General features: G+C 69.0%; 2 protein-coding genes across 7 annotated transcripts; both read left to right on the top strand.

Moving 5' to 3' along the window:
- Positions 1-436: 436 nt before the first annotated feature.
- Positions 437-5,587, top strand: UBE2I (ubiquitin conjugating enzyme E2 I). Of its 4 annotated transcripts, none has more exons than XM_055135500.1 (7): positions 437-552; positions 2,182-2,264; positions 2,339-2,422; positions 2,553-2,625; positions 3,534-3,643; positions 3,720-3,799; positions 4,205-5,587. In XM_055135500.1, the coding sequence occupies exons 2-7, from the start codon at positions 2,199-2,201 to the stop codon at positions 4,266-4,268; spliced, it is 477 nt and encodes a 158-aa protein (XP_054991475.1). In that variant the 5' UTR covers positions 437-552; positions 2,182-2,198; the 3' UTR covers positions 4,269-5,587. The 4 variants fall into 4 exon arrangements, with proteins under 4 accessions (XP_054991475.1, XP_054991473.1, XP_054991472.1 ...); XM_055135498.1 differs by lacking the exon at positions 437-552 and adding an exon at positions 909-1,155; XM_055135497.1 differs by lacking the exon at positions 437-552 and adding an exon at positions 1,314-1,463.
- A 1,804-nt stretch (positions 5,588-7,391) lies between these two features.
- BAIAP3 (BAI1 associated protein 3) lies at positions 7,392-15,625 on the top strand. Of its 3 annotated transcripts, none has more exons than XM_055135424.1 (34): positions 7,392-7,490; positions 8,657-8,777; positions 8,895-8,991; positions 9,109-9,189; positions 9,319-9,426; positions 9,516-9,575; positions 9,765-9,831; positions 9,914-10,109; positions 10,198-10,242; positions 10,343-10,420; positions 10,500-10,602; positions 10,702-10,809; positions 10,899-10,994; positions 11,120-11,223; positions 11,328-11,448; positions 11,682-11,806; positions 11,920-12,010; positions 12,185-12,241; positions 12,322-12,419; positions 12,487-12,538; positions 12,626-12,756; positions 12,877-13,000; positions 13,072-13,215; positions 13,288-13,380; positions 13,454-13,645; positions 13,735-13,803; positions 13,960-14,039; positions 14,110-14,218; positions 14,316-14,387; positions 14,468-14,548; positions 14,632-14,746; positions 14,813-14,936; positions 15,034-15,239; positions 15,322-15,625. In XM_055135424.1, exons 2-34 carry the CDS (start codon positions 8,665-8,667, stop codon positions 15,423-15,425), a joined length of 3,444 nt encoding a protein of 1,147 aa, XP_054991399.1. In that variant the 5' UTR covers positions 7,392-7,490; positions 8,657-8,664; the 3' UTR covers positions 15,426-15,625. The 3 variants fall into 3 exon arrangements, with proteins under 3 accessions (XP_054991399.1, XP_004604255.2, XP_054991401.1); XM_004604198.2 differs by lacking the exon at positions 7,392-7,490 and adding an exon at positions 7,524-7,768; XM_055135426.1 differs by lacking the exon at positions 7,392-7,490 and adding an exon at positions 8,321-8,387.
- Positions 15,626-15,688: the final 63 nt, after the last annotated feature.

The raw sequence follows: 15,688 nt of genomic DNA, 5'->3' as shown, positions 1-15,688 counted from the left end.
GCCCCCTGAGCCCACCAGGAGTGACCTGAGCACAGAGCCAGGAGTCAGCCCTGAGCACCGCAGGGTGTGGCCCCAAACCAACACCACCCAAACCAGGAAGCCACTGGTAGAGGAGCGAGAGTTCATCGCGACCCTGCGTGGTCCCCTAAACGCCACGGTGACCTCCAGGCGCCGAGAGCAGCCACGGAGCGAGGAGCTGCGGAGCACAACTGCACGCAGCCAAGGGAAAGAGCCCCCACGGAGGGTCGGTGCACCTGTCCACCAGCCCGGCCCGCGACCAGGCTCTGCTGGGCGGCTAGCCGCGCCCCCGGGGGCCAGGGCCGGTCCCACGGCTCGCGCGGCACTGCGGGCTGCAGCTAGCTTCCTGCCCTCGAACAAAAACGGGCTCCGTGTGGGCCTCCAGGGCGGAAACTGGGTGCCCTGCCGGGGCCTGCCGGGCGGGGCCTCCCGGGCCAGCACCTCCCAGGGAGAAGGGCGAGGGGACCAGGTGCAGGGACTGCCCAGCAGCGCCCACTCGGGCCCCGCGACTGCAAGGCTGTGGCCGTGCGCACGGTACTGCCCGGGCATCCGCAGGACGCTGGGGGGCGGGGAGGGGCGCCAGGGGCGGCAGCGCGAACACGGAGGGGAAGGGACCGGGCCGGCCAGGGCGGCGGGCGGGGGGGCGGGGCGCAGCCCAGGTGCGGCCGGACGCGCGCCGGGAGGTCCGCGGGCTCCACCCGCCCCTCCCCCGCGCCGGCCGCGGCCCAGGGAGCGTCGGCGCTTCTCCAACCCGTCGGTCGTGCGGACCTCGGAGTTTTGTACGGGAGCAGCTCATTGGGTGGTCGCGGCGGTCGCCCCGCCCAGCGGCGCGGTTGGGCCAATAGCACGAGGTTTCACAGGGCTCCGCACTCCGGGGAGCGTTAGCGTCCTGCGACGTTCCGGAGATCCTTAGGCCTCGCAGCTCGCTGGCCCCCGGGCCCGGGGCCTTAGCCCAAGAAGACCTTAGGGACCCGTCGCCGGAGCCGCGCCCTCGGGGCATCCGCGGAGCCCTCGCAGATTCCGGGGTCGGCTTTTCCCCGGGGCCAAGCGGCGCCTTCGCGGGCCGGCGCGCTCCTCGAGGAGGAGAGTTTGCAGACGCTCCCTGACGGCGGGGACGCGGCTCCTTTAAGGACCCAGGTGTCCAGCGCGCCGCCTGCCCGGAGAGCGGCCGCCGCACCGGGCCCCCGAGCGGGCGGCGGGGCGCGGGCGCGCGGCGGCGGGGCGCGGGGCGCGGGCGGCGCGCCGCGGCGCGGGCGGGCCGGGCGGCGCGGCGGCGGCGGCGGCGCGCGGGGCAGGCGCGCGGCGGGCGGCCCCGGGCAGGCCCCGCCCGCGGGGTCCTCGGCCTCGGGCTGCGCGCGGAGCGGGCTCGGGAGGGAAGTCCCGAGACAAAGGAGCGCCGCCGCCGCCGCCGCGCCTCGCGCTCGCTCCGGGCCGCGGCCGCGCAGGTGAGGCTGCCCCGCGCCGCCCGGCCGGGCCCGCGCCGCGCCCGCGCCCCGCGCCGCGCCCCGCGCCGCGGCCCCCGGGCGCGCCTGGAACGGACGCGGGCGGCGGCGGAGGCCGCGGCGCCCACCTGTTGCCGCCGCGCCAGGTGTGCGGGCCGGGCGCGGGGCCGCCCCCGCCTCCCCTGCACGCCCGGCCCGGCCCGGCCGCCGCCCGCCCCCGACGCACGGCCGGGACCTGCGCCCGCCCGCCGCCCGCCCCCGGCCCCGCGCGGCGCTGGGCACCGCCCGCCCGCCAGGCCTCGCCCGCAGAGCTGGGCCGGAGCGTCCCCAGAGGGTCCCGGGGCGGCGCCGAGAGCCCGGCGTGGGGGCCGCGGGCCAGGGCTGCGCCCAGGTCCTCCCGTGGACTCTGGCCTGTGCCCCCGCGGGGCAGCACCGTGGTTCTGCAGCGCGACCCGCCGGTTTGACAGTTTGCGGTGACTCCCCCGCAGCCCCCTCGGGACGGGCAGCCAGGACGGGGCGCGGGGCCGTCGGGCTGTCACCGGCCGCACTGGGGTCGGGGTGCGCTGCCGCACGGCTGCCCCTTCCCCTGGCTCCCCGGGGCGCGGACCCGTCTCTGCACGCACCCCGCGAGGACAGGCCCAAGGGCAGCCTGCGCTGGCGTTTCCCCGGGCGGGCTCGCGCACCGGGCCGTGGGCCGCCTCTGACTGCCCGGCCTTTCCAGGGAACCACGCCGCCACGATGTCGGGGATCGCGCTCAGCCGACTGGCCCAGGAGAGGAAGGCCTGGAGAAAGGACCACCCCTTTGTAAGGAGAGCCCCTGTCCCCGGCCCCGCGGCGGGAGGGCGACGCGCGAGCCCTGACGCGCTCTGCTCTTCCAGGGCTTCGTGGCTGTCCCCACCAAAAACCCTGACGGCACCATGAACCTCATGAACTGGGAGTGCGCCATTCCGGGCAAGAAAGGGGTAAGCGCGGCCGTGCTGCCAGGGAACTCACCGCTAGGCGCGGGGCGGGGGTCCTGCGGGCCGGAGGGCGTCTCTGCTCCCCGGCCCCGGGAAAAGGCAGGGGCCTCACGGAGACCCGTTTCTCGAGCAGACTCCGTGGGAAGGCGGCTTGTTCAAGCTCCGGATGCTCTTCAAAGATGATTACCCATCCTCCCCACCCAAGTGTGAGTACAGGGTTACCTGCCACCCAGGTGTGGGTCCACCGGCTGTTACTGCAGCTCCCTGAGGCTGCTCTGCCCCGCCTGCCCCTTGGAGTCCAGCCGGGGCTAAGTGGTTCTGGTTCCGCGGTGGGGGGTGGCAGGCTTGCCAGGCGCCCTCTGGGCCTGATGTCGGGAGAGATGGACATGTGCCTCTTACCTGGTGGCCTCTGCCTGGGGCCCTGCCGTGTGCTTCCCGTGTGGGCTGGCTCTTCCTCCTGAAGCCGTGAGCGGGATAGCCATGCCGCTGTTGTCATGGTGTGGTCGAGTGACTGGCAGGGTTGCCCTGCGGAGGGAGCAGGCACAGGCTAGCTGGGCTGTTTGCGCAATCAGCTCATGTGCTTTGGAATAGCGGCACCAGCCCCACGACCCTGTCCTGGACGTGAGTGTTTTGGTCTGGAGGAGGTCAGCTGTCCAGGCAGGTGCACGGGCCCATGCAGTCCCAGCTGTCATGCGGGACACAGTCAAGGGAAGGGTCGGGCCTCCTCCACCTGAGGCTGGACTGGCGGATCGGGGCACTGCTCGCCCACTGGCCCAGGACACGGTGCAACCCTCGTACCAGCGGAGCACGTGCCGGGTTGGGAGCTACTTGTAGTCCCCGTGCGCTTGGGGCCTTGGGGACTCTCCACTTCCCTCCACCCCTGCCTGCAAGGCGGTGGGAACTGGAGTTTGGTGGGGTCTGCCAGGCCGCCTCCCGTCCTCGGTACTTAGTCTACATGAGGGGAGAGCTGGGCTCTGGCCAGCTGCTTCTGCTGTGTCCACTCCTGGGTCTGCCCCGGCGTCTTTTTGGTAGTCCTCGGGGTCCTGAGGCCCTGCTTCTCTTCCGGGCAGTGCCCGAGAGCCGGGGCCACCGCCCAACCACCGCTCTCCCGCAGGTAAATTCGAGCCGCCGCTCTTCCACCCGAATGTGTACCCCTCGGGCACAGTCTGCCTGTCCATCCTGGAGGAGGATAAGGACTGGAGGCCGGCCATCACGATCAAGCAGGTACGCCTCGTCCCCGCTGACCCTGCCCACAGCACGGGCTCCCGCCCCACTCACCTCTTCCCTTGTCTCTGCCCAGATCCTATTAGGGATTCAGGAGCTGCTGAATGAACCAAATATCCAAGACCCCGCTCAAGCAGAGGCCTACACGATCTACTGGTCAGTACAGTGCCGGGGCCAGGCGGGCTTGGAGGGCACAGCTTGGTCTCCCAAGTGCCCAGTGCTGGCCGGGTCTGCCGACAAGGTGGCCTGGCCCAAGTAGAGACTCCTGGTTCTCCTCCATTCTTGCCACTCCAGTGGGGCGGCCAGACAGGTGTGGGGAGGGGACACTTGTTCTGATGCTCTGTCCCTTCCAGGGCGGTGACTGTCACTGCAGGGTGCAGGAGCGTTTCTGAGCTCAGCAGTGGCCAGCCTGGGCACTGGGGGGGCGGGGCGCACGAGGGCTGCAGATTCCCCTTCCCCATTCCTGGTATCTAACAGGACCCTGGTGCTGGGGTCCTGTCCCTAGACGTTGGGTCCCAGACCCTCTGCCTGTGGCCCACTGACCTCTCTCTCCGCCCTCAGCCAGAACAGAGTGGAGTATGAGAAACGAGTCCGAGCACAGGCCAAGAAGTTCGCGCCCTCCTAGGCAGCCTCGGCAGCAGCAAGGAAGGGATTGGTTTGGCAGGAACTGGTTTACGACACTTTGCAAGCCCACGTCGCTCTGTACAATTCCTGGGGGGGCGCCACCCCATCCGCCACGCGCCCTCTGACGCGCCGAACCCCCGGTTCTTCACACAGGGTCTCTTCCTTCCGTCTTTTGTAGTTTGATTGTTCTGTAAAACTCGCTTTTATTTTAATATTGATGTCAGTATTTCCACTGCTGTAAGGTTTTTCTACCGGGGTGAGTGCAGACGCAGGCATGCTCCCCAGGCAGGCCCGCTCGGCTCCGGGCTCCGAGAAGCCCACCCCCCCCCCCCCCCCGCTCTTCTCCGCACACCCCGGGTTGTGTTGCTTTGAGCCTCAGATCCAGTCGCCAGCGTCTCCCTTCCGCATCACTTCCTGTGTTTATATGGCGTTTTGTCTGTGTTGCTGTTTAGAGTAAATAAACTGTTTATATAAAGATTTTTGTTGCATTCTTGTGTACAAGTAAGGAGGCCATGTGGCATGGTGGTCTCCCTGCTGCCTGCGGGCCACCCCTGTGTGTGGAGTCGGCGCCTGCCCGGCTTCGGGGCTGCAGAGCGGATGGCCCACAGCCCAAGGGAGTTCGAGGGTCACCATCGGAGAGCTTGGCCTGCCGGCGGACAGACAGATGGACTGCGCCCAAGAGATCCTGCAGGATGCGCCCAGCCCAGCTCCCCGGGCCCCTTCCATCGCAAGTGGACGGGGTATCGGGGGAGTCTGGAAGGAGCCTGAGGGCTGAGGCCCACCACCTCATCATGACCGCACACCGGCCTTTACTCTGCTCAGCACAGATGGACCCGGAACGGCCCGGCCTGAGGACTGGCCCCTGGAACTGGTTGCATGGACTGTGGGGAACTGGTGATCCCTCAAGCCTGAAAGCCAGGGACTGTCTTCACCCAGACAGCCAGGGGTATCTGGCCCGGCCCTGACAGTGTCACCCCAGGGTGGTGGGGGCAGGTGACGCCAGGGGTCCCAAAGGGCCAGTGCCTTGCTTGCCACTCAGCTGGACAGTGGGGTTGCACAGCTGCGGCACACGCAGGCACCCCAAAGCCAATCTACTTTCTAGTTAAGGCTCTGAGGTGATCGGTGTTTGAGCAACCTGTGACTTCCGCTAATGAAATGCCCTTTTGTACCAGTGGTTGGCCTCAAAGATGTGACTTGTAACCTGAGAATTCTGAGCTGCGTTTGCTGTTTGGGGCGGGCTGCTCTGGGCACGTGGGCAGGCAGGGGCTGTGGCGCCACATGCACCTAGGAACCCCCAATTAAAGCACTTCCACAAACTGCCCTTGTGTCCGTGTCCTTTTCTGGCCTGACCTGCCTTGGGGCAGGGTAGGGGTGCAGAACCATCCTCAGAACTCCGCTGTGCCCAGGGCTCTGCCTTCCCGTTGGGCCTGACCCAGGAAGGGCTGGGGTACCAGACGCATCCCCCAGGTGGTGCCTGGTGCCGAGGGTGCCCGTATGGACTTCCGTGCCTGTCAGTGACCATCCACGCCCATCCCGGGCTCCTTGGGAAGAGGGGCCTGCCAGAGGGCACCTAGCTGGCCCTCCAGGCCAGAAAGCTGACCCTGCCTCACAGGAGCCTGGGTCTGCTGAACCCACAACGGCAGGCCCATTTGGCATTACTCTGCCAGTAGGAGCAAGTGCCCACTTTCCGGCCCTGTCCTCAGGCCCTCTGGCCAGGGGCCTGGACTAGATAGAGGCGGGTCCAGCTGCGAGGAGGCGCTACCTGCAATTTTGAGGGCTGCCGCCAGAGGTCAGCACCGCCGCTGGCCCGTGAGTACCGGGTGCTCGGAGTGGCAGAGCACGCCCTCCCCCACCAAGCACGTGCAAGGGTCTGGGGCTCTCGCGCCCTCCACGGAAGCCCCTCCCAGCCCTCGCCGGCCCAGCCCCCTACAGCTGCTTGGCACCCAATCCTCTTTGCAACGCCCCACGGCCCCTCCCGCTCCCCTCAGAGTCGCAGGACCCCCGGGGTCAGGGGGCTGTGCACCGTGTGCTGGGCTTCCGCTGCAACCTCCAGCTGGGACAACGCCCAGAAGCGGTCAGAGGAAGGGCGAGCCCGGCGCCCAGCGGCCCGAGGGTGCGGCCACCCCCACCTCACTGGGCACAGAGGGGTCACGCTGCCCCCTCCCGGGCCGGTTTCCCTAGGCGGGGTGGGGTGGGGGTCCAGCCCCTGCTCCCCCAAGCAGGGGCAGTGTGGGCAACGGCCCCTCCTGACTTCCTGTTTACAGCGGCTCCAGCCTGGGGCTGCTCACCCCAAGCCTCCACGGTCGCCATGGCAACCGGCCCGGTTTGCGCTACAGGTTGGCAGCGAGGCTTCGGCCAGAGGGAAGGGGGGAGGCGAGATCTCCGCGGGGGGCCACGCTCCAGACTCACCTAAGCACGCACCGAGGGGCGTTTTCCTGCACCCCCGCTCTGCTGAGGACCCGAAGGAGTGGCAGAGACCCCCGTCCTGACTGGCCCCCTCCTCCCCGCAGGGCGGGTGCAGCTCTTCGTGCACAAACACCAGGGTGGACGAGGGCGCGAGAGCACAGGTGTGCCCCAGCCGGGACAGCGCGCCTAGGGCAGCGCCAGGCACAGTGGTCGGCCCCATCCCGGGTACCTCTGTTGTGCAGGGGCTCTGGCCGCGGGCTCCCCTCCAGACGGCTGGACCTGGCCTGACCCCTCTCCCCTCTCTGCGGATACCTTCTAGACAGGGTCCTTTGGGGGAACCTCCAGAGCTTAGAGAGTCCAACAGGATCTGGGCAGACGCGGACCCTGAGGACTGTGAGAGCAGAAAGGGCCAGTACTGGCCGCCCCGACCCCCAGTTTGTAAGCAGCAGGCGAGGTAGGGGGCAGGGCCCAGCGCACAGACCTTGCAGACTTGGTGTTTTGGCCCCCAGAGAGTCAGGACTGGGCGGCGCAGTGGCCCCCTGCCCCAGAAGAGGACGGGGTGTTTCAGGACGGCACCTGTAGGCCGACCCCGGGTGGCTGCTTGGGGATCCAGCCGAGGGGCGTTTCCCCTCCGCACCCACGGAGGCCCCCGACTGCGGCTGGGAGGGGGGGCCGCGGGCGGGGCGGGCGCGGACAGGCCCCGCCCCCGGCCCGCCCCTCCCGAGCCTCAGACATCTGCGCGCGCGACTGGAGCGGCCGCGGACCTCGGCGCCCCAGAGCCCGCGCGCCCCGCGCACTCCGCGCACCCCAGCCCCGGGTGAGTGCCGCCGTCGGGGCGCGCCGGGTTCTATCCCAGCTCCGAGGGGGGCTCCCGCCACCTCGGTCCCTGCTTCCTGGAGGCGGGACCCCAGAAATGGCCCACGGGCTTCCCGGGTGACCGACCCTGTCCTCGGACCCCGACGGTGGCCTGGCCGTCTCTGGCGACAGTCCCCAGCGCCCGGACCGGGGGAGGCAGGGAGGCCTTGTCCCAGCAGCGCGCAGCGGCCCGTCACTGTCCGTGGGGACCCCAGCAAGGAGCAGGGAGACAAGTGCCAGGTGACCTCCCGCGCGACGGCGTGGGGGGCGACAGAATCCGGGACGCACGGGCGGGCCGTGGGGGCGGGGCTGGGGGAGGAGGGCCTGGTGGGACCGACAGCAGCTGACCCCTGCGCCTCCGGAGCAGGTGGGTCCGCCAGCCTGAGGACGCCTGAACCAGCGCTGCCCTCTCCGGAGCGGGACCTGAGGGCGCGCCCTGAAGGGATGGGCGCGCTCAGAAAGGTTCTGCCGGCTCGCTGGGGGGCCGGAGCGCTCACCTGCTGGTGGGCGCCCCACTCGGGTGGACCCAGTACTGGGGGGCTCCTAGGCCCTGTGTGCGGGCGCGAGGCATCCCGAGGCCTCAGGGAAGTGGCAGGATTTGAACGAGGGCCGCCCCGTCCCTGCAGCTCCCTGCAGCTCCGGCCACTTGGCTCCTGCGTCACATTTGTCCCTGGGACCGCAAGCCCCCAGCCCCCGCCACGCGCAGATTCAGCTGGCGGTTGCCCTGGCAACAGCTCAAGCAGCGCCTGCTCCCCTGGCTGTGGGGGGCTTGGGGAGGCTGGAGGGAGAAGGGGCCGGTGATGCCCGCCCCCAGGGGCCTGCATCTCGGCGCGGACTCGCCCCGCCCTCGTGCTCTCAGGTGGGGTGGGGCAGGTGGGGGTGCTAGGAGGAGGGTACCCGGATAGGGGCAGGCCCTCCTCCGTGGGGCCCCTCCAAGGTGCCAGCCAGGGGCACGCAATCCCACGCGCCATCCGGTCTCTGCAGGCCGTGGCGATTGGCTTGACTGCCATGGCAACAGCGGGCACTGCGGGGAGCCGGTCCGAGGAACAGGCGGATGGTGGGGGGAGACGCCGCCCCTGCCCCCACAGGGGTGCCGCTCGGGCGGTGCGTGAGGGCTGCTGTCCGCAGGCCACACCATGTCCGCCTTGCTGGAGGTGAAGAGCAGCGTGATGCGCCAGGTGCAGGGTCGCCCGGCCACCCGCCGCCGGCCCGACCAGCCCGACGTCCAGGGGCCGGCCCCCCGGGCCCGGTGGGTACCCCCGCCCCGCCCCCCGCGCGCACCCGCCCCCACTGGCCCTTTGGTTCCCTGCTGGCTGGGCTGGGGGCACGAGCTCTGGGCAGCCACTGACCCGAGTGGCCGCCGCAGGGGACCCGGGAGCGGCGCGGAAGCCTTGGACCTCTTTGCGCAGATGCGCCGCGTGCTGAGGAAGGGGGAAGGCCGGCGGGGACTGCCGCGCCCCGAGGTGAGGCTGGCGGCCCCTCCCTCCTTCCCACCTCCTCCTTCCCTGCCAGACACCTCCCACCTCCCTCCCCCCCGCCCGGGCCGCTGCAGGCCCCGCTCTCAGAGCCCCCCCTCCCAGGTGGTCCTGCGCAGTGGCTCGCCCCCGCCCGCGGAACCGGTGGACCCCGCCCGCGGCCTGACGGCGCTGTCCCAGGAGGAGGTAGGCAGGAGGGAGAGGACCCCCCAGAGCTGGGGTGGAGTGGGAGACAGGGACCAAGACCCTGGGGCAGACGGGGCAGGCACGGGCAGGGGGGCGGGGCTGGTGTCAGGGTGCGCCCCCACCCCTCAGGTGGAGATGCTGTACGAGGAAGCCTTGTACACGGTCCTTTACCGCGCTGGGACCATGGGGCCTGACCAAGTGGATGACCAGGAGGTCCTGCTGGAGTACCTGCGGCAGGTGAGCCCCGGCTCTGTGGGGCACTGGGGCCACTGGCCAGCCAGCCAGCTGGGGGTCACCGGGGCTCTTCCATCTGCCTGTCCTACCAGGTGTTTGACACCAGCCCTGAGGAGCACTGCAAAGCCTTGGGGCACGTACAGAAGGCCAAGGTGAGGGAACTGGGTGGCTAGTGAGCTGTGGGGGGGAGGGGGGCTGTGGAATGGGCGTGGCGATTGGGGCGGAGCCTGAGAACGGGGCGGTGCCCTGGGGAGGGGAGGAACATCAGGCAGGGCCTGGGTCCTTGGGCAGGGGCAGGCAGGTCTGTCTCTGAGCCCATTGGGCGTTTGTCCGGTCTACAGGCCCCCACCTATGCCCTGAAAGTGTCTGTCGTGCGTGCCAAGAACCTGCTGGCTAAGGACCCCAATGGTGAGGGGATCACCCAGTTCTTTGGGGGGTTGCAGGTATGTCTGTGGGGCAGAGTGGGGAACTGAGGCTCCCATCTGCCCAGGCTTCAGTGACCCCTACTGCATGCTGGGCATCGTGCCGGCCTCGGGGGCCCCCCGGGAGCCGGGTCCTCACAGAGAGCAGCGCTTCAGCTTCCACAAGGGAAGCAAGAGGGGCAGCCCGCCGCCCACCAAGTGGGTGCAGGTCACCGAGGTCAAGAGCAGCACGCTGAACCCTGTCTGGAAGGAGCACTTCCTCTTGTAAGTCCCAGGCCCCCGGGTGCAGGGTGGGGACATACACCTCAGAGAGGGGGCTCAGGCCTCACGGGGCCTCTCTGCTCCTTCCTAGTGAGATCGAGGATGTTGGTGGGGACCAGCTGCACCTGGACATCTGGTACAGCCCGCCGAGCAGGGACGGGGGCCTGTGGGCAGGGCAGCAGGAGGGGGTGGGGGGGCCTGGCTCCCGGCAAGCCTCTTCTCCCTGCCTTGCCCAGGGACCATGACGACGATGTGTCCCTGGCGGAGGCCTGCAGGAAGCTGAATGAAGTCATCGGTTTCAAGGGCATGGGCAGGTACGCAGGTGGAGTGAGCCCAGACCGGGGATGGGGGCCCTGGGACTCACAGACAGGAGGCCCGTCCCGCTGTGCCCAGGTATTTCAAGCAGATTGTCAAGTCGGCCCGAGCAAACGGGACAGCAGGGCCCACTGAGGACCACACGGATGACTTCCTGGGGTGTCTCAACATCCCCATCCGGGTGAGTAGGACAGTACAGCCCCGGGGCCTGTCCTGCGCAGGGTGTCCTCCGTGCGGGAGGGAGAGGGGAAAGGCCAGTCTGAACCCCGATTCCTCACAGGAGGTGCCCGTGGCGGGCGAGGATCGCTGGTTCCGGCTGGAGCCCCGCTCCAGCGCCTCCCGTGTGCAGGGGGACTGCCAGCTGGTCCTGAAGCTGATCACCAGGCAGGTGAGCTCGCCGCCCCTCCCCCCCACACCTGCCCTGCACCAGCGGGGAGCCTCGCCCACCTCCAGCCCTGCTGACTGTCCGGCCTGCAGAGGGCCACCGCCATGAGCCAGCGTGGGTGCTCAGGCTTCCTGTCGTACCGGCTGCTGCTTGGACAGCTGCTGCAGTTCGAGCTCGGAGCAGAGCAGGTAGGGTGCCCTGCGCAGGTCGCACCTCGGGTGAGGGGGCCCTGGGGAGGCCCACAGGGTGGGGGGGCGAGTCCCTGAGGACCTGGGCATCTTCAGACTCTGCACACACCGGCTTCTTCCCCTAGGCCAGCCCAAGCAGCTGGCGGGGAACGCTGAGTGGAGCAGCAGCCACTGTCCTCTGCCTGCACGGAGCCCAGAATGACCTGTCTCCACTGCAGCTGGCTGTGTTGTGAGTGGACAGGGCACTGTGGGGACAGGGATGGCACTGTGGGGACACACTGGCATGGATGGGCGGGCCGCTGGACGCCAGGCCTCGCCCCCCACCCCCCACAGGCACTGGCAGGTTAGTAGCTGCCACCATCAGACCTGCACCCTGGACTATGGCTACCTGCTGGGGCTGCTGGAGGACATGCAGGCGCTATGGGAGGAGGTGGCCGCATTGCCCCAGGACCAGGTGGGCACCCAAGGGGCAGACTGAGGGTTGAGTACGGCTCAGATGCTGGGGGTGAGGTGCCTGAGTTGCACAGCTAGGGGGAACAGAGAGGGAAGGAGCAACAAAAGGGTCTGTGCAAAGGCTCAGGATCTGGCTTTCTGGGGGTGGTGCCCAGGCAGTGCCCCTGGGCAGGCTGGCCTGCCACCTTGGGGAGAAGAGTGACCAGCTAGCTCCAAAACCCTGCTGCCCCTCAGGTGGAGAGCCTGGTCGACAGCTTCTCCGCCTTTTCCGAGTTCGGGCTGCAGCTGCTGCGCGGGCTTCGAGTCTACTTTCCCGCGGCCAACAGCAGGGCGGTGGACCGCCTGGAGCTGCTGCTGAGGTGGGCGGGGCGGGGGGAGGGCGGGACCGGGCGGGAGGGCGGCCGGGCCAGGGCCGAGGGCGGCCGGGCGTGGCCGGGGGCTGCAGCCCAGGTGAGCCGCGGCCCTGGCACAGGTGTCTCGGCAAGTTGCAGCTCTTCCGGCTTCCTTCGGAGAACTGCCCTTTCGCGAAGGAGCTGAGCGTGGATATCGCTGCCGCTCTCAAGGTGCGCTCCCCGCCCCTGGAGGCCCTTGGCTCCGGCCGCGCGGGGCCCTGCCCCTCCCAGCGAGGCCCCGCCCCTCAGCAGCCCCGCCCCCTGCTCCTGGTCCCTCCCCTCTCGCCCCTCCGGAGTGCTCCGCTTCCCGGATCTTATCTCATGCCCACCATGCTTCCTTTGCAGAGGGGCAATCGTGAGTGGTACGACAGACTCCTGGACGCCAAGAGTCCTCGCGAGCAGGTGGGGCACAGGGAGGGCACGGACCCGGCATGTGTGTAGGGCGGCTGCTGGCCAGCGGAGTGACCCCGTCTTCTCCGCAGCCAGGGCCACAGCGCCTTGCAGGGCTGGTGGAGCTGGCCGATTGCATCTATGAAGATCTGCAGTCCTGCTACAGCGCCTACGCCAGCATCTTCCACAGGTGGGCGACCGCAGGGTCTGCGGCCCCTGCCTGCAGCGAGCATGTGTCTGAGGTTTGTGTTTTGCAGCATCGTCAGGACGGATTTCTTCAGCATGACCTTCCAGCAGCTGGAGCAGCTGGTGAGGGCAGGCATGGGCACAGCCCATGGGGGAGAAGCCGGGGGCCCCGATGGCTTGCAGAAGCCTGAGCCTACCCCTCCTGGACAGGTGGCGGAGGAGGCGCGGGTGCTGACCGAGGAGCTGAGCCCCAGGATGACCCTGGAGGTGGCTTCAGGGCTCTTTGAGCTCTACCTGACCCTGGCTGACCTCCAGCGCTTCTGGGACTGCGTCCCGGACAGGTGCATGCCCATTCCCTCCCCGCCCCCCCTCCACTCTCCAGTGTGGGTCAGGAAAGCCGCCTACTGGGTGCAAAGACACGCCAGTGTGGGCCAGGCTGAGCTCTGGCTTCCTGCTTGCAGGGATGCTCGTGTCCTGGCTCTTGAGGGCATCCACACCCAGTTCCTGCCCGCTACGAAGCTTTGGCTGGGGGCACTGAGGGACCAGGTCAAAAGCAGGCTGCAGAGCGCTGTGGAGGGGGACACGGTGAGGGGGCTCTGGGACTGGGGGTGCTGGGCTCCTCGGGGAGACCCGCCCCCAACCTCTTGCTCTCCTAGCTGGAGCCCACGGACGCCTTGTCCAAACATAGCAGCTCTGCCACCACGGCCAGCCTGTGCTTCAGTCACACCCAGGAGCTGTGGGCTCGTCTCGCATGGCCAGATCCGGCCCAGGCCCAAGAACTGGGCACCCAGCTCAGCCAGGTGCGTGGGTCCCCAGGGTGTGTGGTGAGAAGGAGGGCCTTAGAGCAAGCCCCTGAGTGCCTCTGCCTGCAGGATCTGTGTGAGGCCACGCTCTTCTACACAGAGCAGCTGCGCAGGAAGGCGGATGCGGAGCCGGGGGCCGCTGGCGGGACCCTGAGCGAGCAGGTGAGCTGCGCTGGGCCTGGGGCCTGGCTAGGGCCTGGCCAGGGCCTGACCGTGTGCTCTCACACATCGGCAGCTCTGTGTGGTCCTCAACAACGTGGAGCACGTGCGCAAGACAGCAGGACAGGCGCTGCGAGGCCTGGCCTGGCCAGTGGGGCCCGGGCCGCTGCAGGGGGCTCTCCCGCGACCCCTGCTAAGCTGTTCTCAGGCCCTGGACGAGGACCTGCAGCGGGAGGCGGACACGGTCACGGCACACCTGACCTCCAAGGTGGGCGGGGAGGGCAGGCAGGGCCGGCTGCCCCTACGGCCCCAAAGACCTAGGGGCGCTGCTGAGCCCTGTGCCCTGCACCCCCACAGATGGTGGGGGACATCAGGAAGTTCGTGCGGCATGTTGGTCTCTCCCCGGACTCAATTCAGAATGAAGAGGTGGGTGCAGGCCTTGAGGCCCAGGGTGGCAGGAAGGGGGTGTGAGCACGTATGCTGTCAGGGGCACGCGTAGGTGCACATGTGTGGGTGTTTGCACGTGTGTGAACACATTTGCATGCATGGGGGGCCGTGTCCATGTCCTGGTGTCGCCTGCAGGCCGTGGCCCCACTCCTCAAGTACCTGGACGAGAAGCTGGTGCTGCTGAGTGCCTCCCTGGTGAAGGAGAACCTGGGCAGGTAGGATGGGCAGGGGGCGGGCTGGCCCAGAGGCCGTCCCCAGGCCAGGGATGAGGCGTGTGTCCCCCAGGGTGCTGGAGGCCCTCTGGGAGCTGCTGCTCCAGGCCATCCTGCAGGCGCTGGCAGCCAACCGGGACGTGTCCACGGACTTCTATGAGCGCTTCCACTTCACCCTGGAGGTAGGCGGGGCCAGCGGCAGCTCTGGCGCCCTTTGCTTCCTGCCCCAGGGGGGCCGCAGTGTCCTGACACCCACTGCCCCTTCTCGCCCGGCTGTAGGCCCTCGTCAGCTTTTTCCATGCAGAGGGCCAGGGTCTGCCCCTGGAGAGCCTGAGGGATGGTAGCTACAAGGTGAGGCCCGGCTGTGGGGTGCGGGGTGTGGGGTGCGGGGCACAAGGCGGGTGCGTGGAGCCACATGCCGGTGCCCACAGACCCTGGAGGAGGAGCTGCGCCTGCATCAGTGCTCCACGCGTGAGTGCATCGAACAGTACTACCTGGACAAGCTCAAGCAGGTGGGTGGGGCTGCAAGCCTACTCTCCTCCCCCTACCTGCAGTCCTGCCCCCTGCAGGCCCCTGACCCCCCCCTCCCCTGCAGGCCCCACAGAGCCGCTTCGGGCGCCTGAGCGTCCGCTGCCACTATGAGGCTGCAGAGCAGCGGCTGGTGGTGGGGGTGCTGCACGCGGCTGACCTGCTGCCCCTGGACGCTAATGGTGAGTGGGGCGGGGCAGGGCAGAGGGCGCGGTGGGCAGGGCCCTCGGCTCACCGGGTCCTTTCAGGTCTGAGTGACCCCTTCGTGATTGTGGAGCTGGGCCCCCCACACCTCTTTCCGCTGGTGCGCAGTCAGAGGACGCAGGTGAAGAGCCGCACGCTGCACCCCGTGTTCGACGAGCTCTTCCACTTGTGAGTGACCCCTGCTGGGAGTGCCCCCCGCGCGCGCGCACACACACACACACACGCTCGGGGGGGAGCAGCCCTCGGTGATGCATCTGTGTCGCAGCTCGGTGCCCGCCGAGGCCTGCCGCCGCCGCGCCGCCTGCGTGCTCTTCACCGTCATGGACCACGACTGGCTCTCAGCTAATGACTTCGCCGGGGAGGCGGCCCTGGGCCTGGGTGGCATCAGCGGGGTGGCGAGGCCCCACGCAGGGGGCAGCCCAAGGGCTGGGCAGCCTGTCACGCTGCACCTGCGCCGGCCTCGGGCCCAGGGTGAGTGAAGGCGAGCAGTCAGGGGAGGAGCTGGGGGGTCAGGGCACAGGACAGTGGGCCTGATGCAGCCGCTGTCCCCTAGTGAGGTCTGCACTGCGCATGCTGGAGGGCCGCCCCAGCAAGGAGGCGCAGGACTTCGTCCGGAGACTGAGGGAGCTGGAGAAGTGCATGGAGGCCGACCCCTGAGCCTGCGCTGTCCTTGGGCGCTGTGTGTGCTGTGTCACGTGTTGGTGTGTGTGCACGTCCTCCCTCCCCTGGCCCAACCAGCCCTCCCCCGAATCGGACAGCAGCCCCAGCTAGCTTGGACAGTGTGGGACAGGCCTGGCACCCAGGTGAGGTGGGGTCATCCCAGAGCAGGGCACCAGGGAAGGAGTGTCAGACCCTGCGGAGACACTGTGGCTACCCAGGCCAGGAATGCTGGACTCACTCGTCCCCAACAGCTGAGTCTG

Source organism: Sorex araneus, chromosome 4 (genome assembly GCF_027595985.1).
Source record: "Sorex araneus isolate mSorAra2 chromosome 4, mSorAra2.pri, whole genome shotgun sequence".
Taxonomy (NCBI): domain Eukaryota; kingdom Metazoa; phylum Chordata; class Mammalia; order Eulipotyphla; family Soricidae; genus Sorex; species Sorex araneus.
This window is presented reverse-complemented; position numbering and strand designations above follow the sequence as displayed.

Coding starts and splice junctions, on each gene's coding strand:
- BAIAP3 (XM_055135424.1), top strand. CDS start 8,665: ATGTCCGCCTTGCTGGAGGTGAAGAGCAGCGTGATGCGCCAGGTGCAG. Junction 13,646..13,734: donor CGGCACACCTGACCTCCAAG/GTGGGCGGGGAG, acceptor GCACCCCCACAG/ATGGTGGGGGACATCAGGAA. Junction 14,747..14,812: donor GCTGCCCCTGGACGCTAATG/GTGAGTGGGGCG, acceptor GGGTCCTTTCAG/GTCTGAGTGACCCCTTCGTG.
- UBE2I (XM_055135500.1), top strand. CDS start 2,199: ATGTCGGGGATCGCGCTCAGCCGACTGGCCCAGGAGAGGAAGGCCTGG. Junction 2,265..2,338: donor GGAGAAAGGACCACCCCTTT/GTAAGGAGAGCC, acceptor CTGCTCTTCCAG/GGCTTCGTGGCTGTCCCCAC. Junction 3,800..4,204: donor GAGGCCTACACGATCTACTG/GTCAGTACAGTG, acceptor CTCCGCCCTCAG/CCAGAACAGAGTGGAGTATG.